Below are 25,866 nucleotides of genomic sequence, written 5' to 3'. Positions count from 1 at the left end.
ATACTATTAGGGCTTTTTTTGGGATAAAAACGAAAACAGATTCTTAATTAGAATGACCTAAAACTTACCTGTTCCGATTTTCATTTTTCTACTGTACAGGATTTTCGAGAAAATCAATAAAACATGTTTTTTACGTAAACAAATTTTAAAATTGGCAAAAAAATTTATTTTAACAATAATTAACTAAATTTTGATATTTTCAATCAACCCCCCAAATTCTCGTATACATTTTTCAATACGTCGACGATTATTTCTCAGTACTTTACTTAGTTGTTGTGGAGTTATGCTCTGACAAGTCTCTCTAATACGCGCACAAAGCTCTTCTCGTGTCCGGGGTCTTGTGGCATAAACTTTATTTTTTATTGTTCCCCAAACGAAAAAATCCATGGGTGTGATATCCGTAGATCGTGGTGGCCAACGAATAAGAGGACTATTTCGTCCGATCCAGCGATTGGGAAAATTATCATTTAACCAATTTCTCACATTAACCGCATTATGAATGGGCGCTCCATCAAGTTGTAAATGTAAATTGTAGTGATAACTCAGGGGAAGCTCATCAAGTGCGTCACTAAACTCATTTTGTAAGAACCTCAGGAAACGAGCAGCATTCAAATTTTCGTTGAAAAAATATGGCCCAATAATCTTTTGATTTAAGATACCACAGAAAACGTTTACTTTTGAGGAGTATTGTCGTTTACATTCGATTATCCAATTCGGGTTCTGATCACTCCATATTCTACAATTTTGTGTCGATACTACACCATTTGTCGTAAACGTAGCTTCATCGGTGTATAGGATGTTTTTTAAAAAGTTAGGATCATCTTGATACATACTCTGGAGCCATAAACAGAACTCCATTCTTAGATTTTGGTCTCCAGCTTCAAGTGAATGAAGAAATTTTGGTTTAAAAGGTTTCTTACCACTTCTTTTTAAACATTCCCAGATATGAGTTTTAGAAATGTTTAAATTTCTGCTAGCATCCCTCAGACTTGAATGCGGATTGGTATTAAAGTAATCTAAAATTATTTGGTTTGCTTGAGGTTCGCGATTACGTTGCTGGTCCGGTAGTTTTACAATTGTCCCATAACGATCAAAACGTCTGTTGATATTTGCGACTGTTACATGACTAATATTGCGTTCTGGATGTCGTCGATTAAATTCATTTGCTGCTTCACGAAAAGTACGCGTCCCATCACCAACTAATCTTATTATTTCTACTTTTTCTTGCAGCGAATAAGACATTTTTCGAACTTTTTACTTCTGTGAAATTTATTATGTTACGAACAGCAAACCAACAGTTAGTACCTAACAGTAACAGTACTAACGTAACCATAGCAATATATTGTTCGTTTTCACAGCACACTTAACTTGTGGATACCGCATACATTGCAGGTAGCAAAGGAAAAAGGAAGCAAAGTAATGAATTAAAAATATCTGTCTAATGTTTAAAACACTTTGGCATAATTGAAAGAACAAAATTGCAATGTTCTTCAACAACTTGTATTCTGGAATAAAAAAAATCTTACGTTTTGTGCTCGTATTACTAGTAGAGAAGCTTGTCAGAGCATAACTCCACAACAACTAAGTAAAGTACTGAGAAATAATCGTCGACGTATTGAAAAATGTATACGAGAATTTGGGGGGTTGATTGAAAATATCAAAATTTAGTTAATTATTGTTAAAATAAATCTTTTTGCCAATTTTAAAATTTGTTTACGTAAAAAAACATGTTTTATTGATTTTCTCGAAAATCCTGTACAGTAGAAAAATGAAAATCGGAACAGATAAGTTTTAGGTCATTCTAATTAAGAATCTGTTTTCGTTTTTATCCCAAAAAAAGCCCTAATAGTATTTTCCGAAATTTGATCCCATAAAAATGCACGTAATTGGTTATGATTATGGATAAAGAGAGATCGTATCCACTAGACGAATGCGCATTTTGAATATCTAATTAACAAAAAAAAAACGTCAAAATCGATTAAGAAATAAAGGTTTTACGAAAGTGTTAAATCCTTAACCCGGACACACTGTATATATTTCTCGCTTTCATATTAATTTTCCCTTTCCATTTGATAAATATCCAGACTTACCCCTCTGTTTTTACAGTTTCTGGATCGTAGAATATGGACAAAAGAGAATTAAGGAGTCGTCTATCTGTATCGTCAGTTACTCGACCTCCATAATTACATTCTCCTGTTAAATATGTAAGAGCTTCATATGGCACGTCTGCATAATCACTGAGGAATATCTATAGAAATAAATTGATTCTACAATATGCCCAAAAAAATGGAAACGCTCATTTATTAACTCGGCAAATAATGGAGCACCCTGAACAAAGTTTTGTAATGAGATGCAAAAAGCAATTCTATATTGATTGGTGATATTAACGATGTTACCGGTTATTGAGCGACGCATAAATATATACAGGGTGTTCATTTCATGAACTCTACTATGAGAAACTTTTCTAAATCCGATAATGTATCACATGTTAAGGTTCAGTCTTGCAGTCTTGATGTATGACAGTTATTTTACCCGTTACACGTTACTACTAAATTTTGTTCAAAATGTTTTTAAAAAAATTCAAAACAATGTGAGCGATTCCATAATATTTGGATCTATACTATAATAAGAATACTTTAAAAAAGAACACAAACAATTATGAACTTTAATTAAAATGTTCGTTCATTGTCAATTATTGTTAGTGTCATGACTCTGATGAGTCTGCGACTAAATCTTAATCCTTTATCATTAAATTAAGTACCTTTGTGACAATGGACAGTAATTTACAATATTTCCTTAATTGATGGTAGTGTCTTACCTGAAGTTGCATTATACTTATTCGCAGATCCGAATCATTAAATTCGTAGGGAATATTCCAACCCAGTGGACCGAATTTCCTTCTTTCCTGGACAAGGGCATGAAAGAAACATAGTGAAAATAATAAACAATGAAAAGGTTTCAAGTTGGAACATCCGGCATAAAACTCTGAGTTCGATATCGGATCCGATTGATATGACCTAAGGAGGTTCTGCCTAAGGCCCTTAGGAGCCTCAATGGTCATCTTCACACCTTAAATTAAAATAATTTTTTTTTTTTATCTCAGGAACTGACTGAAACTTTTACACGGAACATGAAATATTGGGAAACTTGAAAAGTTGACAGTTACACTTAGAGGAAAACAGATATTTTGCAGTTTTAATAGAACACTTTGCAAATAAATAAAAATAAAAATCAACAAACCCTTTTGTAAAATCGCCACCGGAAAATCCTCATTGGGATAACTAGTTAGCCAGAGCCTAAAAGTTGGATTGATGAAATCCGGCAATATAACTTCGTCACAAATTCTGTCTAGTTCTCGCATCCAACTGGCCGCCAAGTGGCAGTTTTGCAAAACCGTCCACTGGCCAGTTTGCAAACCCGTAGCAATCATGTTTGCAGCAATGGGACCTTGGCCCTGCCCTAGTGATATCGTCATCACACTGTTTTTTGTGATCCCCATGTTGGAGGCGAATTTAATAAGGTCGGCCATGGGATCGGAACCAGGAGACAAGATCAATATCAAAGGGGAGGAGCAATTGCTATCGTTGTAGAATTCCTCCAGGTTGAATTGTGGGGGTTCTAGATATGCTTGGCCCATTTCTTCTACGATGTAATTCTAAAGATGAAAATGTTAATTAAATTTACAGCACTTTATTGACTTATTCAGGCGAAAATTAATAATTATTTGTTAAGCATAGTGGGAGCATAACATTTCGAATTATGGCTTGCTATTAAATCGCCATACTCTTGCTAAAATTACTAACACACTAATAGTTTGGCTCTTAGTTATGACATCTAAATGGTTTTGTAACTCTATCAATGTATTATAGTTTGCAGCGAATTTAATACCTGTACTGCAGGAACGATTTTCTCTGGTCTCAGGCACTTCAATGCAACCAGTCGTTGCAAACCTTTCAAGGTGTGGAAAGGCACTGGACATGGCATGGTATCTGGATGAGAACAGTCATAGAATTCTTTCCATTTATTTATGTTTTTTGTAACAGATTCTTTAAAACCATTCATGCTGTAATGTAAGAAAATTTATATTGAACTGGAGTAGAGATGTATTAAGATGAAAATGCAACTCTTATGTAGAAGTGCATAATGACATAAATCGGTTCATCAATAATTAGATTAATTAGACACAAATACATGGCTTCTTAACGTCTTCTGCTATGTTAGCAGTTTAAGTATGATTCGATAATTTTTTTGGCTACAATAAAGAGTTGCCCTTACAATTTAGAATCATGCAGTTTTAGGAAGTGGTAAGAATATTGCGATTTAACAGTGAAAAATATTATTAACGCCATATTTTGGCAATTCTATTACAGTACCAGTTTCCTAGAAAACCACAGCTGTAGAGGTGTATTTTCATATTGCCGTGGTGAATCGGACAGCAGACTTTCCAGATATGACCCTACATGACTTTTGTGGGATTCTATCAAAGAACACGTGTATGTTGATAGATAACAAATCATTGTGGTGTTTCAAGAATATAGAAAGGCTCCGAGATATGCTATTATTTAGCTTTGTTCATATATTCTTTTAAAAATTTTACAGATTAGATTTTCACTGGGAGATATTTGAAGTAATATACGTACAGTGGTGGCCAACAAATTAAAAACGATACAATTTTCAATATTTTATGTTATAATACGTATGGTATATTTTCTATTTATACATAAATATTGTTATCACTTCATTTTAAGTCTGAATATGTAAAAAGACATAAAATTGAAAAATGTTTTGTATCCTATAGTATAAACAATTTATAAATATCTTGGACAACTAAATAAAAACGATTTATTTTTTACCTGTATTTTAGCCATATTTGTCGAATGCAATGTGTAGAAGGTATTTATTATTTAGTTGGTGTCTTGGCTTAGTAGTACATGATTCAAAGAAAACATACGTTATGGGAAAAAAGAAAAATTGTGATTCTGAAAAAAGGCAAATAATTTTAAATTTGATTCGAGAAGGCCATTCTTATAGTAAAGTTGCATCACTTCTAAAGTGTTCCAAGTTTATGGTGTATAATGCTATTAAACATTATAAAACCCATGGTACTGTTAAAAATGTTCCTAGGAAAAAAAGGCCTAGAATAACAACGAAAAGAGAAGACCAAATTGTGGTACGTATGGCGAAAAAGTCGCCCCATTTAACAGCAGTAGATATTAGACGTGAAATGTATGCAGAAAACGATCCAAAGCCATCAGTAAGAACGATTCGTCGCCGCCTTAATGAGTTTCAACTATTTGGAAGAGTTTCCAGAAAGAAGCCCCTTGTCTCAAAAAAGAATCGTCAAATCCGATTGCAGTTCGCACGCGACCATTCGAGTTGGACACTTGCTCAATGGAAAAATATACTTTGGTCGGACGAAACAAAGCTTAATCGCATTGGATCAGATGGTCGTACGTACGTACGAAGGCCACCTAATGAAGAATATAATCCACGATACACAAAATTGACTGTTAAACATGGGGATGGTTCGATCATGATGTGGGGCTGCATGTCATGGTATGGAGTTGGACCAATCTATAAAATAGATGGAATTATGAATCAAGAGAAATACAAATATATATTAGAAAATGTGATGCTGCCATATGCAGAAGAAAAATTGCCCGTTACCTGGAAATATCAGCAAGACAATGACCCTAAACATACGGCACGGTCAGTAAAAAGGTGGTTTGAGCAAAACGTGGTTGATGTAATTGAATGGCCCTCATGTAGTCCAGACCTTAACCCTATAGAAAATCTGTGGAATGATCTTAAAAAAATGATTCAGCCAAAACAATTTAAAAACATGGACGAGTTAGTGAAAGGTATTCAAGAAGCTTGGTATTCCATCCCAGTCAGTCGTTGTCAAAATTTAATTGAGTCTATGCAAAGAAGATGTCTAGCAGTGATAGAAGCTAAAGGCTATCCTACCAAATATTAACTTTTTTATTGTAAAAATTAAAATATAGAAATCGTTTTTAATTTGTTGTCCATTGGTTTTTTGAAAACAAAATAAATTTTGTTAAATTCTTTTATAAATGACGTTTGTTTTGGGGTAAAATGTGTTGTACATATCTAACCTTTATAAATAAATATCATATGTAAAATTACAAAATGTAGTTTTCCAGGTAAATTAAATTTTGGATCGTTTTTAAATAGGTGGCCGCCACTGTATATGTATATTTTTGTCTTTATCAAAAATTCTCTCTGTTATTATTTTCCACTTACCCGGTTAAAAGGCTCACTCGCACTATTTCTGACCAACTCTTGTCAGACAACCATTCAGGAGCGGGATTCGGATACGGATTATCCAACACAACGCCTCTTGTTACCAAAAACGCCCATACATCTTCATCGATTTGACCCTATTGAGTGATAATGTATGATGTGTAAATTACAAATTGAAATATTCGTAAATCTTACATGTGACTTTAAGATGCCCACTGTTAACACAAAAGAAAAAATCAGCTTATCCTTCTCGAACAACGAGCGGCAGACGTTCTTGTAGATGCTCTTCGTAAAATAATTGATCAAGTATCTCAGTCGTTTCTCCAAAATAGTAGAGGGGGGGCTATTAGTGATGGCCTGATTGTACAAATTAATGAACCAACCCAGGGAGTACTGATACATGGGTTCGATGTTCGCTAACTCGGAGATGCAGAAGAAAAGCACCGACGAATGTTTGGATACAGGAACATATTCATTTCTGGCATAGTCGATTTCCAGCTCGGTTTTAATAGCCAGCTTTTGCTTCTCTTCGATTTCGGCTGACAAAACTTTACTCGAGGACAATATTTTAATGGCAGTTTCGTCTTCCAATATATTTCCTTCAGATGTAGACAACACCTCCAAGATCTTATCCTCGATTTCTTTTAACATTTTTTGATTGTTAGCGCTTTCGACGATCATTGCGTTTTTCTTTTCTTCAAGTTCAGACCTCTCTCGTGCCACTACGATCCCCAACAATTGATCTTGAAGTCCTTGCGGCGTGATCATAAAATTCAACAAACTAACTTTCACCGCTATCTCCGGCAAATAGTGTGGGTTACGTAATCTGGTCGTAATGAAGAAGCGGAAATCGAAGGAGTATTCCAAGACATTGTCGCCTAACTTAAGATACCAGACGCCTTGCTGTTCGAAAATGTTTTTGGATAAAATTGGGTCAAGGACTGCATCTAGATCCTCAGCGATATTTTCCAAAATAACGGGAGTGCCAAATGTTATAGCGTTTTCTAAAATCTTGACGTAATTTGAGTCGGTAAGTCTGATCACTTGCAGACGATTATTTTTCTCCATGTTTTTCACCCATTTGTTCGCCTGTCCTGTAGAGAAGTCATCATAAAAACCAAAGCATGACCCACGTCAATGTACCTTGAGGATCCACCATCAAAGGATACCGTCGGGCTGTGGTTGCGATTATACCATTCTCGACACTGTAATTGTCCACTGGAAGGCCAGCTATATTCCATGACCTGATGAGGATGGGTTCACCCATAGTGTTGATAAGAGAAAAGTTTTCGGAACAAGGAATACCTAGATTAAGGGTCAAAATGTTCCACTCTTGGATAAGGTTTTTCCTGAAAAGTGAGATGCATTACGTACTCAACAATTAAGAATAGTTTGTAATTTTTTTAATTAACTGTGAGTCACCCTGTATAAATTAATTGAAAAATAAAGTTGAAAATTTTATTTTCTCGATTTAAATATTTATGAATTAATTAAGTGAAATCTTAATGTGGTTCAGTACTTTTTAAATTAATCAAAATTCAATTTTAGTCATGACCGACGTAAAACTGAATAGCAATTAAAAAATCCAAATTTGTGCACAAAGTAGTCCGTACCTGTACTCGAGAGTAAAAGCCCCCAAATAAGCAATATTACCGGCAGATAACAACACATCTCCTATCACATTGTTAAGCAAATTGCCCAACATTTCAGCAGTTTCCGACCATCTCGCTTTTTCCCCTCCCAGACTTTCGATCAACTTCTCGGCTCTATCCAGTTTTTGGGAACAAATATAAATATCGTCTTCCAGTTCTTTTTTTTTCTTTGTCTCGGCCGCGAATTCATCGTTAAGTGCTTGAAGTTTATCTGATACCTTATTACGACAATTATTAATTGAACCCTGTGAGAGTAATTAAGGAAATTAACTCACTTCTTGCAACTGTGCCCGTTTCTCATTTAAAGTGTCCATCTGCAAAGCCAACTCGGCTTCGGCTTCAGCAAGTCGTGCTTTCTTTGGGGCCACGATTTTAATCACACGATCATAAACTTCCATAGCACGCACCCATTTACACAAACCTTCACAAGCCGTCGATACCAATTTGATACGTTCTGGGTTGAATTCTCGATCCGTCATGTACCTGGAAAAAGTTTTCAATTGGAGAACTTGATAAAGAAACTGCGTTCTACCTTTCACGAATTTTTTTCATTACAGGCACCGGTATATTATCTTTGTCGTAGCTCTTCAGATGCTCTAAGAACTTCATGTCCCCCAACAGTTTTACCGATGGACCCCAATAATCTTCGACCATACGGCCGGCAGTTAAATCTGGTTTTCTCTCGGGCTTAATTTGTTTCATTACACATACCTAATTCATAGAAAAATGACAAGTTAATAAGAGAATTGTAGGTGCAACGGTATTACATAAACCAAAGTTTTCTTTCTGATGCCTGAGTATTCAGATTTAACATCGGACATCTTACTTCATAAAAAGAAACAGATTGGATTAAGACTGGCTCACCAAAATAACTGAAATATTACTACAAATCTGGGCAAGATGGAAAGACAATCATCACAACTGGACCTTTCGAAATTGATAGTCACAAGGACAAAAAGGACAATGGTAGATAGTGTTGTTCTCTGGATATAAAAATTTTCCCATATATGTACTATATAGGGTCCGTCTTTGGGAGCTGACACCATCCGTATATGGAAAATTACAAGTTTAATGTATTTTTGAAGTTTGTAATTTTGTTTTATAAAAAAAACTCGACATCTTAAAAATATTTTGAACCTAATGCGACTTCCGTTTACACCGGAAATTGACCCTTACTTCATTTTTTTAAATTTTTAGTTGTATTATTGGAATCTGTAAAAAATGGGGGCTGTAATTTGAAATTCAACAGTTAACCCCTACTCCACCCACACGGGGAATGGAGGGGAATCAACTTTAGCACCAGTACGTTTCTCCTTCAGAGTGATTAAAGCTTGATGCTAATCGTTTCTTTATAGGATGTTTAATATTTGAGATATTTAGATATTCTAGGTTAAATGTCATACAATGTATATGAAAAAAATTACTATGTTCTTTATTTGGGAATCCTATTAAATGTTCTGGAGAATTAAAAATACAAATTTCTCAAATCTGCAAGTATCTTTTTTACAACCGTTGAATTGAGATATAGCTGCCAATTCTAATCAAAACGAATGGTAAAATTTTAATTTCAATTGCCTGTTAAACTCTAAGAAAATCTCCAGTGACGTTCCATGCTTTGATTCTCAACACTTTTCAAGTGAATGGCTCTTTAAATTTAACACATTTTCAACAGTAGTGACTTCCAAATCATTTGAATTTTGTGGAAATGATTTACCGCTTCCATGACCAGTTTCACCCCGGACGGAGGATTCTTCATTGACTTCACCAACGTAATATCACTGGGCTTCAATGTGTCCAGCGCTTCAACCGCAGCTTCTAAGGCAGGTATCGCTTCAGATAAGTCAGATTCGCAGTCGTCTTTAATAGCTTGCGCAGCCGCAGCCGCTTCATTCGCCAAAGCTTCGTCAGCTGCTACTACCTACGAACCGACAAATCATGCCAAATCCAAATTACCACTAACCACTTTACCTCTTTCTGCTTTTCCACCACAACCGTATCTTGTTCAATTTTAATCATTAACTTTTCAGTCTTCCCGGAAGCCACAATCAACTTGGGCTGTAAACTGTGCAACTCTTCCTGCATGAGTTCCACTTGGCTCGCAGCAAAACTCAGCTTATCCAACCCGGTCAGGTATCTGTTTATTTGAAGCTTAATTTCATTCACTTTCTTCGCGTGTAAACTTATGAATGTCTGGATAAGCTCTAAATATGAGGTGGGAGTGACGTAGATCTTGCGTTTTTGCTCCCTGTAAAATCGTTCTGCGGAATCCCGAACTGTAAGATGGAACTTCCTGCACATGATCACGCATTTGTTGATCATTTCGATGTCGATGTCTGTGCGACAAAGGGACATGTGAGCTACGCGCTCTAAAGCGTCGACCGGCCAGTTTTGGAACCAATCGATGGTGCAACAGTTGATTAATGAGGGAAACATGCGACATCGAATTCTGAAGAAGGGAAAATATAAAGAGTGTTTTAATTTTTTAGCATAATTTTAACAGTTTCTTTTAAAATCTTTTAAAATTAATACAAAAAGTTCATATAAGCATAGGTCCGCAAAAGATTCGATTCTGGTATACAGAATTAAAGTTTCAAAATTTTATCCATGCTTTCTTTATAACGCCTAAAGGTTATAGTACTATATTTAACTCAAATTTGGACTATAGCTAACCTTTCACAGCCTGCATTTTTAGATATGCTAAATGATTGTCTTTATCTTCCAAATATTTTTACAATGCACCGCTGATCCTTTCTTCCAATCAATTAAGTGTCTTCCCCTTCAAAAAATTTCAGGAAAATTTTGAAATTTTTGAAGTACAGTTTTTCCGATTAATGGCGTGATATGGACACTATATATGTATATTATATTGATTCTGGATATTGCAACTCAAACTTTGGTACCACATATCTCGGAAACGAAGCATTGTCAGACCTGTGTTTATAAGTCCTTTTCGTATTTATATATATTATATATTCGACATTTATATGCTCAAAAATATGCTTATTTACCTAAATGCAGCGCCTATAGGACTGAAACACAATGCCACATGGAGATTTTGACGTACCCGTTCGATAAAGAAATTGTACAATGCTAGAGGAGTAGGGTCCACTTTTCTTCCCTAAGAACATTTCCAAAAATTTATTTCCTGAAAACTTGCTATACATCAAATACGCACTGGTTCGTACTTGAATCAGCCTTAAAACTCAACTGTATAACATTGAACCTCACTTTAATACAAATAAAAAGGATCCAAAATGCTTTTAACTGTACGGGGTAGGCCAAATTCAAGGCTCATCATTTGAACATGTAAGAAATCACAATGAATATAGTGTCGGTTAAATTGTAGAAAAGTTGAGCTATTAGTTAAATAACAAAATACCGCGTTGATATTAAAAAAAATTCCAGTATTTTTTAAAATATCCAGCGAAAACTGAAAACCCGTATTCATTATTTCCCCATTTAGAGACAATGGTTTATACTAATTTGTTGATGTGATGTGCTGAATTATTACTAAAATAAACAATTTATCTTTTTTTTCTAATTATTATTTTTGTCATTAAATTAAATTTAAAATAAAGCTTTTATATAAATTGCTTTCCAGATACTAGCATTTAAAATATACCGATTTTTGCACCTTTAAGATCGCCTTCAGAGAAGACATAAAAAGATTTAAAATTTCAAAAGAAAAAAACAATGCCGATATACGTCATGTATTTATGAGGCACGTATATTTTTTCGATCAGACATCCTGTATTCTTTACAGAACGGAAACGTAAAACTGAAAGTAATCTCTTTCGTTCAAGAATTGAAAATGAATTGCTCACTATATCAAAAGCAGTAAAAACACAAAAAAAAAATAATGGCAATTTGGCCGAATTTGAACTTCTTATAGTTTACAAAATCTTAACATTCTGACATTCCTATCCATTTGGAAACAATGAGACTTATCATACCACGTCTCTTGCAGCGTTTTGCATCTTCTCCAATATGTCTGCTTTTTCTTCAGGACCATACAAGTTGGGAACATCAGCCGTGTTCAATACCGTGCTAATGTCTTCCACAAAAATTTCGTCGACTACCTGCGTGTCGGCGAACAAAAATACGACAGGTTTTCCTTCGATTCCTGCTCGGAGAAGTAGCTTCTTTAGATCGTTCCTCCAATCGACAATGCCGTAATTTTTTGACATTTCAATCTAAGATGATTAACCCGTTTTAGAACTTAAGGAACAGCAAACGTGAGGCATTTAACAATAGTCGTCTTGTTGAATTTGTCTGTTTGAAATTATTGTTTTGTTGGGAAACGAAAAAAGTTCCATACAGTGTGTCTCAAAAAATAAGGTAAATTTGCTAATCATAGATTTTTTGAGCGTAAGAGGTCTCTATCTAAGGACATAATATTAGATTCCTCTTTCTCAAAGCTCTAAATATTTCAAAATATGTATAAACTTTGAAGAAAACAAGATATTAAAAATTACACTTTAACTCTGACACACAACTTAAATTTCTTTACGCTCAAAGAATCTCTGGTTATATTTTTGAGATTCTGTATATTATAGCTAATTGAAGGCCTTGACGAAAAACCTGACAACTTAATTAAATATAAACTTCTGGACAAAATTAATGCAACCACTAAAAATAAATCACATCTTTGATGCAATTTTTTGAAAATATTCAGAATCTAATAAAATTTGATGGAAACTAAGAAAAACAGGGATGTTAAAAGCTTTTTTAGGTAGAGAGGAAAAGAATACCTGGAATACACAATATTCAGACATTGCACTGGCTAATTTCACCGAACTGTGACGCCCCGAACCTCCGATTCCAACCAACAATACGTTTCCATTCGGCTGTAGCAGTACTCTGGACATTCTGGATATGTGTTCAATGGCAAACTTGAACATAACCAAATTCATGGGAGATTTAGAAGTCATATTGTACTCGCTGAGGTAATATTCCATTTTCTCTACTAGGAGCTCCATATCGGTAATCTTGAAAACAAATTGATTTGGCTTTTTCCGAAGTATTTTGTAATATTAAGAAAAAATTGGAGAAAAAATATAACGTGTTGAGAGAGCATTAGTTGTAAGTTTTTTGTTTCCTAAATGAACCTGAGTAACGAGCAAAATTAATTTTAATATCATTGCAAATAAAGCAGTTGCTCTTTGATCAAAAGGGCATTTTTAATTAAGCAATAGAAATCTGTCAGGCTCTAAAAAAACGGTTCTTTCGATTTTTTGTTTGCATGAAACGTTCTTTAATATAGAAAAATGCAAAGAAGATGTTGGGCTACAACTGTTTCTACCTTGTGGCTTCATCAAGCATAAAAGAAAGGATGGAAGAAAGGAAAAAAGAGGGAACCATAAGCACGTTTCACCTACGCTTTTTGTGGGAAAAGTAAATATTTCCATAATTCCGAGGACGCGTTCAGAAATCGAGCGTCAATGTCGAAAATATTTAAATATTTTGTAACTTTATACACGCTTATGGCAAACTCTAAACTCTGCCAGGCAAATACCTACTTCGTCGTAAATCTTCGGCTTCGCGTCCGGTACGATATAGTTTCCGAAAAATAAATTTCGAATATGCTGAGGCCCCAGTTTTTCATCTTCCGGCACTAGAGACTCGCAAACTTTATCCATCGGTTGGCGGAAGTTCTGATAGCACGCTTGAACTACTATCTTATAGAGCTGCTCCCTAAAAGTCATTAATTTTAGGCACAAAAGATATAATCAATAAGGAAATTTTGCCTGTCGTCATCGTCTACAAGTCTATCGTGAAACACTCGGTAGGTTTCGTGGATCCACAGTCGAATAAATTTATTTTGATCACCCATTTTGGAGGGTGGTATAGCTAGCAGTCCATTAACAACACGTGAAAAGTCCCTCAATGAAAACGTGTAGTGGGATTTCGAAGGAGTCGGGAGGAATTTCAATGTGACCTCCTTGAATACTTCGTTTGTGGCGCACACCGAGAACTAAAAAGTTCTTTTCAGAAAAAGAGCTTTCTTTAAAGCGATTTCTGAATGAATATGATCTACTGAAACCTTTGCCATTCGCTGTACAGTTTCTACGTATCCTTTACTGAACTGCCATTCAACGATAGTGGAAAAGATCTTATTTAAGGTGTTATCGTCGAAGGCATCCATGCCGATAAGCTGCATATGTCTTAAAAATCTATCGGTAATTTCGTTTCTTCCTCCACCAGGTACGCCCATGGCACCAACGAATAGCTACGAACGATTTCCCTTAATGAGAACTATACAGCAGTTATTGCTGTGCAAAATAAACTACAGAGATTTTTTATTCGCATTTTTTCGTGATAAAATCAATTGCCATATGGAACAATCGAATAATTTTGAAGAACTATACTGGGTGTGCGTTTCTGGAACTCAAGCGTCAGGATCTCAGTAACCATAAAAGATATGAGGTCAGTCGAATTGGAATTAAATGCCAAACATCTTGAGATAGCTAAGATTCTTGAGAGTAAATAGGTTCCATTTCCAAACTTAACAATTTCATTGAGCCAGTAACAATTTTCCGTAGTAAACATCATATTTTTATTCATTATAAGCCTTTTTTATTTATGTGTATTTACATACACTTACTTTCACATGAAATGCACCGCCCAGTAATAATAATAATTAAGTCTTGTAATTTTGGCAAAACAAAGCTTCATAATAGAGTATCAAATGATCAGACTTTCAGTTAAAAGATACAACATTTGATAATGAAAAAATTAATAATAAGTGACATCGCCTCGTACGGCAATGCAAGCACGTACTCTTCGCGGTATGCTTTGCAACAAATGATTAATATCTTCCTGAGGTATTTCATTCCATGCTACCTCAAGATGATGTAGGTCATCCGCATTGTTTGGAGGTCGTGGTAAATTTCGAAGACGGCGACTCATCATATCCCAAAGATGTTCGATGGACGATAGATCCGGTGACCGTGCAGGCCAAGGCAGTATTTCCAATTGTGCTTCTTCCAGGTATCGTCGAGTAATATTCGCACTATGTGGTCTTGCATTATCCTGTTGGAAAATGCCATTTGGTAAAGTTTGTATGAAAGGTACTAATACTGGCCTCAGAACATTGTCAATGTAGCGACGTGAGTTTAGGGTGCCTGGAACGAACACAAGAGAAGATCTTCGGCCAACACATATCGTACCCCAGACCATAACACTAGGTGTTAAAGTGTGTTAAAGTGTGGCGCCTTTCAGAAAATTGCAAATTTCTTTTTTCACCTCGGTATCGTCTAACTCTTCTACGACCATCATTGCTCCATAAACAAAATCGCGACTCGTCACTGAAGGCGATATTGTTCCACTCATGATTCAAATCAATTCGTTCTTGACACCAAGCCAATCTGGAAGCTTGGTGTTGGGCGGTTAGTGGCAGTCGTAGATTTGGGCGGTATGAATGCAGGCCAAAAGACGAAATTCTTCTGTAAACTGTTGCCATCGACACCTGACGATTTAGAGCTCCCATCCAATCTACTGCAACAGACATTGTTGTTTGAAATCGATCACCAATGGCCATCCGTCTAAGAAGTCGATCTTCACGTGCGTTGCTGCTACGGAGAGGACGTCCAGCTGGACGATGTCGCTGAACCCTTTCTTCAGACCACAAAGACCATATTCTCGCAATCGTGGTGTGGTTCCGATTCATTCTTTGGGCAATCTCACGAAAGGAAAGTCCACCCTCCTTCATGCCGATAATTCGCCCTCTATCAAAATCCGAAACGTGGGAAAAATTTCGACGCTGTCTCACTGGGGGCATTTTGAGATGTCTTGTTCACAGTTCAACAACAAAATAAACTGATATTTCCATGTAAATATTATTTTATTTATTTACAATTGAATAAAAAATCTAATAGGTCGATGACAAAAAAACCACCAGCATTCTTTCTTTTTCACTGAAAGTCTGATCATTTGATATTCTATTATGAAGCATTATTTTGCCAAAATTACAAGACTTAATTATTATTATTACTGGATGGTGCATTTCATGTGAAAGTGAGTGTATATCAAATATTGCATGTTAAATTCCGTATTTAGATGAACTTACCACATCAACTAATTGCAGTATAGAGGTGTCTTTATCGAACCAATGCCCGTGATCGAGCCATTGTCTCAGTAATTCAATGGGAGGTTGTGCACCATATGTCTCTTTTTGAGGCATGCCCAAATCATCCACGAAAAGAATACACTTCTTTCCCATTGAGGGTCCATAAACCCCTCTACGTCGCTTATCCAGCTTGGACATTACCATTTCTTGAGTCTACCCCAAGACAAAAACCTTTCAAAATTGTGAAGGAGATGTACTACAGTTTTGTTCTCAAAAGTTTTACTTTGTTGAACGACCCCCCTGTGGCCACAGATTTGTTCTTAAACTATGTTACATGGTGTTAAAATTCTGAGACAAGTACTATCTTGATTCAAAATAGAAGTTTTTGAGATACCTAAACTAACTTAAAATCACACTTTCAATTTTCTAGTGACTTCAAATTTTCCCAATACTCTGACCTGATCTAACCTTCTTCAAAGTCTATATAACCTTCCCATTAAAAACTGCAATTTACATTAAAATATCATACTTGATCTTTTCCTTTGAATGTACTGATTATCTGAATTCTTTCTGTTGATTCAAATTCAGATTTCGTGCTTTGTATTTCACTCAATGACACATTAAACCAACCTCTAAATGCGAAGTATGATACATATTTTCTTACCATAGATGAGGTGGTTCTCGCACTAAAATTGACCACGTTTGGAAGGAACTTTTCTCTGGGAAGGCTTAACAAATGATTTAGAATTATGGCTGTTTTCCCGGTTCCGGTAGGTCCAACAAAGAGAATAGGTATATTGTTTGTTAAACACATTTTCAAGAAATACCTCTGACAGCATGATGCATTTGTCTGAATAATCAGATCAATAGGCTAAAATTAAATATTTAAATAACTCAGAAAATACCCCATAATACTTGAAAGTCATTTAGAAAACTCAAGGAATTTCTAAAAAAACTAAATTCTCCAAAAACTGACAATCCCACATTTCATCAGTGCAATTTAACACATATTTAACTGTGGTTACCTTTGCATTTGGCGGTATTTGCTGCACTTTATCCATAGTATCACTCCATGTGATCCACGTTCCATTATTCTTCTTGTCGTACAACCAATCAAAAATATCAGATCTATCCGGAAATATTTGGTTCTTGGAGAGTTTAAAGGACTTAGGTTTGGGTTTCTTCTTGTTCTGTCCCTGTAGTATTTTGCGATAGAACGTGTCGAACAATTTGCGACCCTCGTGGGTGAGGGTCGATCCAAGACCCCATGCCAGGCAAAAGAGGAATACGCACTGCATCCAGAGAGTGCTGATTTGGTTTTCCCCCTTCAGCAAACATCTGAACAGTCTGATAAACGACTACAATGATACACACCAAAGTTAATGTTGTTCCTCATGTAATATGCAATAAAGCTCAGTTGAATACACAACTACCTTAATTTTAAGTTAAAGCGAAGAGATAAGGATGGAAATATGCGTAAAATTAGGATCTCGAATCATGTTTAAAATTAAGGTATACAACCAGACCTGAATTTATTACTAACATAAAATAAGTGGGTGTCGGAGGTTTCCACGAATTTCTTGCACTTGGTGTTAATAAATTCAAGACACGGAGGTACCAGCCAGTCAGTACACTCGACTAAAATTTCAATTTGCTCTGGAAGCAAGATGTTTTCAAGAGCAGTAACATATGAGTCCATAAGTGGCTTCCATCCCAACAAATGGGGCTCCATATAAATCATTCCGCATCGCGACACTGTAGCGGGCGAAGCTTGTTCCAAATCAGCTGGTTCGAAAATGAGATTCATTTTAGGTGACATCTAGAAAATAATTTGACGGAACTTGATTTCTTGTGATATTATTTTTGAGGGTTGGTTAACCAACTCAAAAAAAAACGATTAAATTAAAAAACACCACAATAAAATATTTTTGACATCACTTGTTTTATTGATATATACCCTGTTCTTCATAAGGACAGATAAATAAAAATTAAGGGGTGTCAGATCGGATGGCAGAGGAGGCCACGGAATACTACCACCATGACCAATTTATTGATTTCCAAAAGCACCATTCAAATACTAACAAACTAAACGATTAAAATGAAGGGGTGCGCTATCTTGTAAAAATCATATTTGTCGACGTACATATATCTAAAGGAGTCTCTTCTAAGAGTTCCAGCAAATCATTTTATAAAAAAAATCATATTGTACAGTCGACTTCTTTTGAGGTGGTTAATCATCCCTTAAAAACAAAATCACAACACTTCAGACACATTCTGTAATTGGTTGCTCGGTGAACAGATCGGAAAAAGCCCGTACCAACATTCTTTTCATTCAGGTTTCTTTTTTTATTATTTTACATTAATGTCTCAGTGTTAAAAAACATGTTGACTTTTTTTTTGAAAACATACTTGTATAATTTCTCCTGACGTTAGGCACAGTTTCTTGTTATCATCGAGAACTGTGTTCATGTTCTCAATCCATACGGCATCCACAGGGCCATCGAATACTATCCATTTTCTATCGGGAGTTACGCTATTTGCAAACTCTCTAAAACAATTAGTAGATTTTATTCTACCACGAGCCATTATTGCAGTTTAATCAAAGGTTTTTAAACAACCGTATAATATGACAGCTTTTGCTTCATATACCTAAGTGAAACTTTTATTAAGACCAGGTTAAAATATTGCATGCCGAAGTTTTCTCCCCTAGGGATAGTTCCAGATCGTTGCAGATTGGTAGGAAATTCAGAGACTTTTTAGTGGGTAGGTGCCTAGGCAGATACCACAATACCCGGTCGCCAGAACAACAGGCCGAGAGTCTTTAAAAGATTTTTTTGATAACTCAAAAAATCCAAAACTTACCTAAACGTATTAGCCAAGATTCCGCCAGACCACTCATACGAGACAGGATCGAACTGCCCGTATAATTGACCCATCGTGATGGCTTTCGGATTGATTATTCTATAAGTCACGTTGTGTTCGATTAATTTCGTATCTTGACGACTGGATAGTCGCCCCAAACTATCAACCAGAGACTAAAAATTGTAAAAATAATTCAGGTAACCTTCTAATCAATATCTGCACTAAAAGAGACCTGATAGGCGCAAGTTTTGCCACTCATAGGCTTGCCAACAATCATTAGGCCATGCCGCACCAGAATCATTTCGTAAATCTGCATACACTTATCCATAAACCATGGAGTGGGTTGAAGATTTCTGAACTTTATTTCAGTAATCAGACATTCAATCAAATCGGATCGTTCGAAAGCCGGTTCTTCAACATTCGGGAACAAATCTTGATAAATACCAATGAACAAGGGAACATCCTAGAAAAATTGTATTGCACATAAAATATAGAGGATGTCCGTTTCTAGAGTTGAACCATGAGGATCTCCGTTGGAAATTCCAATGATTTACAGAAGAATTCGAAAAAAAAACTGAAATTTTAGAGAATTGTTTTTGCTTTTTCTTCAGTTTAATCGGGGAGGAAATTCAAAATAATTGACACTTTATCATTACAATTTTTCTTGTTCAACAACTTAAAGATGTCACATTAGAAATCCGACGTTTCGATCTTCTGTAACCATTATCAACTTTGTTTTTTTCATGTACACCATCTTGGGTTTTCACTTTTTTGAATTCAGCTTTTTTTTTGATCGCATTGATCATATGTTAAGGCTCAATCTTGAAGTTTGGTGAAAAGCTAGAAAAAATATAAAAACAGTTTCCAAAATTTTAGTTTTTTTCGAATACCCCCGAAAATCATCGGCATTATCTAAATTTCAAAATAGTATATTGTTGAACTCCAATTTGCCTAACTTTACTCTAATTTAATCGACCTTGTATTTTTTATGGTTACATAGATCACGATGGTTGTGCTCCAAAAATGAATACTCTGTATACTCCTCTGCGAGTTATGCAGTAACCTGAGCTAAAAACTTGGGCAAATTGACATCTATTATTGCTCTTAGGACTAATTGAGCTTCCTCAGTTTTAGGAAAAGTTTTTTTCAAGGCCCCAGCGGTGAGCAAAACTGACTTTACAGCCCTCATCCCATAATCGTAGTGGTTCTGAGAAGAGAGCTGTTCCGAACATAATTTGTAGGTGTGGACGACCTTTTCAGCGAGGCTGTCCAACGAAGAAAATTAAATGCGATGAATAAAAAGCAACAACAAAGGCACTGACCTTTGCGCTTGTATGAAGCCATAGGAATACAATGAAATCGTACCAATCATCGTATAATCGGGCACCATCATCGCCACTGTCCTAAATAACACCTTCAAGTTGTCCGGCAATTCCTGCCGTCCAGCGTAACTAAACGAAGAAATTCACGTTTCTTTGCGCAAAAATAAACCTTCCAAAGATTTTTACCCAGGATTCATGGTAATGAAAACCGTACACGTGGGATCCAAGGTAATTTCAGTTCCATCGAATACAAATTTCGATAGTTTCGCAGCTACAGCCATTTGAATGCTTAAAATCTGCTGTGCCACAACTGATAACACTTCCAACTCAATTCTGTTGAACTCGTCGAAACATGCCCATGCACCCGCTTGTGCCAAACCCTGTAGAATTGTTGTGAATATTTTATTTAAACGATTTTTTCTCAAGTTTAGAAGTACCTTAAAAAATTTACCCAGAGCTTTATGATCTAAACCATCGGAACAGTTGAAGACTACACACTTCTTTGCAACGACTTTCGCCAAATCTTTGCAGGTTTCGGTTTTCCCGGTCCCAGCTGGGCCTTCGGGAGCACCTCCCAAATTCAGTTTCAGTGCCATCATGAGAGTTCTGAAAAGATTTTGTGCTAAAAGCAAAGCAAAGCAAAACTTCCGTGCTGGTCGTAAATGATTATTGTGGATGATAGAAAAAGAAAAAATCGAACCTTGACTTTTCATTTCATCAATTTTAAATATTAAAATTCACAGTGCGTTTCTTTTTCTGCGGTCAGTCCTATTTTTCCGCCTCAAACTTTTTTGTGGTGCATCACTGATCGTTCAGTATCTGAAAATCTAATTCCATGTTCAATTCAGAAACTTTTTTGTATGTTGCATTTTTTCGTATTTTTAACTGTTTCTGAGAGGTTTCAGGGACTCATTTTATCGTCAAAGAATAGTTTCCTAGTTCTACATTAGTTTAAAACAACAGCAATCAGTATTCCATGACCTTCCATAAACCAAATCCGACACTTTCTATGGAATCGATGACGATTATTCCCAACCCGTAACGATATGTGTTTTTTAAATGAAAATGTATCAAATAGTAAAGAATATCAATAGTGACCTTTGACTTCCTGGTTATCGATAATTGTCTATAGTATTCATCAGTCTGGTCATGTTTTTTTGTATGAAATGAAAAATGAAAAAAAAATTATTATACCTGTAACATCTGTTTGTAAGCGGTGTGGCCACCAAACGTCCAGTATTGCCCAGATACTCAAACCCGTACATCACTTCGGTGGTAATCATGCAGACGCTAACACCGTCAGATCTCCAGTAATACCGCAACTGAGAAATCCAATTAAAATCCGTCACAGATGTGACATTCAACTCTTTTAATTTCGTTACAATGTCTCTACCTAAAAATGTCTCCTATTCAAAACCAGTGGAATTGCAAACTGCCTACCGACTAACATTGGACGTTGATAACGATGAGCGCCTCTACCGTCACCTGATTATTGGGCTTCAAGGTGCCCTGCACCATTTTGACGCAGGATTCGATCTGCTTGGAATAGATTTTCTCTTTTTCCAATAAAATTCCACTAGATATCGCGGAGGTAACGTCTGTGGTCCACCTTATGTAGTCCACACACTGCACGATTTGTCCAGGCCACGCCAGGATCCATGTGGGCCGGTCTACCGCAGGATAATTATCCATCGCCTTCTTTGTTATGTCCTTCAGTGATTGGATCATTACCGATTCCACTTGAATTAGCCATTTTTCCACCATTCCCTAGATAACAAAATCGCCGAAAGTCAAAATTTCTTACGTTAAATGTTTAGTAACTTAAAAAGGTATCAACGTACCTTCGCTTCAGCGGGAATTATTTTATTACTTAAACCGACTCTTTCTTCTTCCGCACTGATCATTCCGATTACCTCCTCATCTGTGGTGAAGTCCAAAGCGTAAATACCTTCGAAACACTTTTTAAGGTGTGGCTGCACACGTAGTGGATCCTTAGTTTCGGAGAGAATTTCCAACAATTCATCGTTAGACAAGAAAAAGAACCTACAATCACGAACTTAGTTTGGGTAAAGAGATGTCGAGTACATGATGATTACCGTGGAAAGAAGAGACGCTTCTTTTCCAAGTAGTCATTCAGGCCCTTTTGAATCTCATCCAGAAGTCGATTGTTCTCTCTAAAAAGTGTTAACATGTTCTTGTATTCAGTGGCAACCAATACGTGTTTGTCTTTCATAGTGTGCGTTTGTACTGCTCTCCACACTCGATCTACAGTCTTGAAATGTCTAGCTTCCGTCGGCATCTGTCTCATTATATCTTCCGAGCTGAATATCGGTTCCAGGTACATCCACGTAGCTTGACACTTTAAAGTAGTTTATTATAATGAGCAAACCTCAAGGTTCCTATACAGAGTGTCCGTTTCTGGAGCTCAATCATGGGAATCTCGGTAATCACAAAAGATAGGAGGTCGGTTAAATTGAGACAAAGTTGCGCGATTTGGAGTCCAAGAACGTTCTGTTTCCAAGTTTCAAAAATTGGGTTCCAAAAACGGATATGCCTTTAGCTCACATTAAGCCATTGCTCCAAAATATCTTGCATTGAAATAAGCTTCTCTTCCCACTCCTGCATTGCGCCCTCAAAGGCCTTCACGTAAGGAGATCCACGCATCGTTTGAGCTTTAAGAATATGATCGTCCATCATCACTTGAATGTCGTCTACAGCGGATAAGATATACACTCCCGTTTCTCTAAATATGTTTTAAATTATCAAATGCGTTTTGGTTTCGAAGATCAAAGTAACATTAAAATAACTATCGCGCATATGAATTCATGCAGATTCGCACTTCACGTTCTTCTTCATTAATCATCTCAACATCTTCTAACCTTACCTATATGGGATGCATTCGAATTCGACATCAACCCACTCCTCCTTCATCTTCATCAAATTCTGTTCCAGGGTATACTCTTTCGTTGCTGCTGCACTCACTTCTTCCAACTGTTGCGAGTACTTTGATAATCCAGCCTCTATCATATCGTTCAAAGTGGATTCCGGTGTGATTACCAACTCTATTCCGACGATTTCACTAATCTACTCAATTCCACTGATACAAAATGATGGAATGCGAGGGATAAAATGCCAAATACCTTATTCCAGTGGCGTTTCTGTAAGCCCTTGTTACAAACGGTTTGCAGAACGGGGAGGAACTGTCTGAACTTCTCCACTTTGGCCCGCACCATTTCGGCAATTCTTCTAGCACCCGGGTTGTCGCTGAATATTTTTACTAATTTACATAAAGTTCTCCACATATTATCCACATATTCAGTGATTTCGTTTGCATCCAAACCAGCAAAAGGACCATAATACCTAAAGGAAAGGATATTAATTTTTTTTTATGCGAAGTAAAGTCTTCCTACATAATGGAACTGTGATAAAACAACAACTTTTGATATGTACCGATTCGAAAACGAAATTGAGTAACACATCTCAAATCATCATTTTACTTAATATTTTCTATACAGTCAAAAAAATAAAGAACGCCATTGATTAGTAAGCTGAGAAATACCAAAAACCAGTATCTTGTGGAAAATTGAAAGAATTTCAAAAATCAAGAATGATGTGGAATTTATAAATTGCACTTAAAAATGAGAAAAAGAATCTTTATTATATGTAATTATGATAATGCAAGAAAAAAAAATGGGAATACTACAAATTGTGAAGGCGATTGAGTATAGTCAAACTCATTTTAAAAAACTGTCTGTAATACAAAAATAATGAGAGTGGCAATGCAGGCATTATTTTTAGATAAAGAACGAAAATCATCTATCTATTAAGGACAGATTGCATAGAAATTTGATACCTTTTTTTGAAAATGATCAACATCAATGTATTTACCAAATATCATAGTTTTCATGGAACTCCAATACCGAATGCCACAATTTGTCATATGGATCTACGACGGTCAGCATTTTCACCAAATTCAAAAATGGTGAGGGATCGATGTCCAACAATTGTTCCTCTTCGTTGATTTGCTCGGCTTCCAGTTTGTCCTCCTGCAATCTAGCAACGATATTTTCGATTTGCTGCACGTTTTCTTCCATCTCTTCAGTGGTCAACAATGGTGGATCTTTTTTCTTGAAGGCGTTCAGAATTTTTTCGTTGCTCTTCAGTTTCGCGTCGAATGCTATCCTTCGATTTTTTAACGCTTGCTCCGCTTGGTCTCTCTTCATGTTCAGCCTTTGAATCGCCAACTCGATTACTGATTCCATATCTTTGGGCCAAAGGAACACTCGGCAGTTGAGGTTTATGTCTTCGGCTAATACAAATTCATACAAAACACTGCTGTTAAATTGAACTAATAAGCTTCGCAAATATGGCAAAAAGACTCCACTTCGATTATTGTACATAGATCTGTATCTTTTTACAAAAACGAAACGATCTACATCCCTTATGCGATCCACTAAAGTAGCCACAGCCATTTTGAATGAGAAAAAAATGTGTACTCTCAATTACATAAAACACACTGTATTAAATGATACTTAAAATGGGACTCACCACTTAAATGAGCGTGCTCCATCAGAAAACTAACATTTTCTGCCGTTTTCTTTATTTGCTCCTTCAAATTGTACATGGTCGCGTCCCGACACTCGATTAAGTAATTTTGCAAAGCCACTAATTCTGCCACAGTTTCAGGAATTCCACTTACTTTCTGTGACATTTCGTCAAATAGATCACATATGCTGGAAAGTTAAAATTTACAATAATTCTAAATCTAAAACTTTGTCTTTAATAACCTCCTGTTTAAATTGTGGTTCTCTTCGATAAAAAAATTAATAATCTTCATCTGTAATTCGTCAATAATCTTATATAAAGTCTCGTTTAGGTCGCTACAATCTAGCATGATCATATTCAAAGGAATGAATCGCCTCAGCTCGATAATTTCGTCCTTTATTTTCTTATATCCGCAAATTTTTTGGGAAAAATCCTGGAGACACAAAACGATTTATTTATTTTAGTAAAAAAGTAGCAAATTCTTAATACTTTCAAATAAGGAAAAGGTTGGATGCCAAAAAACTCGTGCAACTCCTTTTCTGCTTGCCCGTTTAAGATGTAAAAGTATTTCTGATATATCACCAAATATTTAGTTGGGCCCACTGTGTTCGCATCAAAAGACGTCTTAATTTCCTCAAAAATCCGAAAAACTGGCTCTTCGTTTTCGTGCACGGGGTACAAATAGGAGTCTTTGTTCAAAAACTCTGCAAATTTCAGTGAAAATATTACCGAAACAACATAGGTAAATGAAATACCTGAAAACATAATATTCTGAACTTTCAAAATGTTTTTGTTCACCTCAAGCACTTTCTTCAAACAACGAATTAGTAAATCTCTAATGCTGCTCAGCGAAGGTTCTAAACTTAAATGGTTGGTGCCTAATACCGGAACCACTTTCACCGTCAAAATTGGCAGATTTATCAAGGCCAAATCGCAATAGTGTTCTCCATAGTCGTTCCCATCCTTTTTAAAAAATATCGTACAGAACATCGCTCTAAGACCTCAAAGGTATAGTGAACATAATTTTAAACATACAGAATGATTCAAAACATACCATAAAATTCAATTTTTTATTAAATGGAAACCGATATACAGGGTGTTACAAATTCAAAGGAACAAATGGAGATCTTCGAAATCAGAAGAAATACATAAC

General features: G+C 35.9%; 1 protein-coding gene across 1 annotated transcript in view; it reads right to left on the bottom strand.

Moving 5' to 3' along the window:
• Positions 1 to 25,866, bottom strand: part of Dnah3 (dynein heavy chain 3, axonemal) — a 34,676-nt gene that overhangs the window by 4,225 nt on the left and 4,585 nt on the right. The window contains exons 7-47 of the mRNA XM_066390305.1: positions 25,469 to 25,676; positions 25,203 to 25,417; positions 24,956 to 25,146; positions 24,717 to 24,901; positions 24,057 to 24,477; positions 23,309 to 23,528; positions 23,053 to 23,252; positions 22,734 to 22,911; positions 22,265 to 22,527; positions 22,010 to 22,211; positions 21,617 to 21,935; positions 21,363 to 21,561; positions 20,606 to 20,774; positions 20,355 to 20,548; positions 20,169 to 20,297; positions 19,910 to 20,111; positions 19,079 to 19,309; positions 18,847 to 19,019; positions 18,394 to 18,532; positions 17,528 to 17,803; positions 17,010 to 17,342; positions 16,649 to 16,855; positions 15,985 to 16,197; positions 13,960 to 14,145; positions 13,664 to 13,890; positions 13,436 to 13,610; positions 12,668 to 12,904; positions 11,870 to 12,109; positions 10,925 to 11,034; positions 9,885 to 10,362; positions 9,631 to 9,834; positions 8,449 to 8,627; positions 8,192 to 8,399; positions 7,878 to 8,134; positions 7,408 to 7,613; positions 6,460 to 7,358; positions 6,265 to 6,401; positions 3,889 to 4,063; positions 3,241 to 3,655; positions 2,819 to 3,069; positions 2,091 to 2,248 (exon numbers count right to left, since the gene is read on the bottom strand). Coding sequence (XP_066246402.1) covers positions 2,091 to 2,248; positions 2,819 to 3,069; positions 3,241 to 3,655; positions 3,889 to 4,063; positions 6,265 to 6,401; positions 6,460 to 7,358; positions 7,408 to 7,613; positions 7,878 to 8,134; positions 8,192 to 8,399; positions 8,449 to 8,627; positions 9,631 to 9,834; positions 9,885 to 10,362; positions 10,925 to 11,034; positions 11,870 to 12,109; positions 12,668 to 12,904; positions 13,436 to 13,610; positions 13,664 to 13,890; positions 13,960 to 14,145; positions 15,985 to 16,197; positions 16,649 to 16,855; positions 17,010 to 17,342; positions 17,528 to 17,803; positions 18,394 to 18,532; positions 18,847 to 19,019; positions 19,079 to 19,309; positions 19,910 to 20,111; positions 20,169 to 20,297; positions 20,355 to 20,548; positions 20,606 to 20,774; positions 21,363 to 21,561; positions 21,617 to 21,935; positions 22,010 to 22,211; positions 22,265 to 22,527; positions 22,734 to 22,911; positions 23,053 to 23,252; positions 23,309 to 23,528; positions 24,057 to 24,477; positions 24,717 to 24,901; positions 24,956 to 25,146; positions 25,203 to 25,417; positions 25,469 to 25,676 — 9,809 coding nt within the window. The remainder of the gene's footprint in view (positions 1 to 2,090; positions 2,249 to 2,818; positions 3,070 to 3,240; positions 3,656 to 3,888; positions 4,064 to 6,264; positions 6,402 to 6,459; positions 7,359 to 7,407; positions 7,614 to 7,877; positions 8,135 to 8,191; positions 8,400 to 8,448; positions 8,628 to 9,630; positions 9,835 to 9,884; positions 10,363 to 10,924; positions 11,035 to 11,869; positions 12,110 to 12,667; positions 12,905 to 13,435; positions 13,611 to 13,663; positions 13,891 to 13,959; positions 14,146 to 15,984; positions 16,198 to 16,648; positions 16,856 to 17,009; positions 17,343 to 17,527; positions 17,804 to 18,393; positions 18,533 to 18,846; positions 19,020 to 19,078; positions 19,310 to 19,909; positions 20,112 to 20,168; positions 20,298 to 20,354; positions 20,549 to 20,605; positions 20,775 to 21,362; positions 21,562 to 21,616; positions 21,936 to 22,009; positions 22,212 to 22,264; positions 22,528 to 22,733; positions 22,912 to 23,052; positions 23,253 to 23,308; positions 23,529 to 24,056; positions 24,478 to 24,716; positions 24,902 to 24,955; positions 25,147 to 25,202; positions 25,418 to 25,468; positions 25,677 to 25,866) is intronic.

Source organism: Euwallacea similis, chromosome 1, assembly GCF_039881205.1.
Source record: "Euwallacea similis isolate ESF13 chromosome 1, ESF131.1, whole genome shotgun sequence".
NCBI lineage: Eukaryota > Metazoa > Arthropoda > Insecta > Coleoptera > Curculionidae > Euwallacea > Euwallacea similis.
The sequence above is the reverse complement of the archived record's forward strand: the minus strand, read 5'-3'. Positions and strand labels throughout refer to the sequence as shown.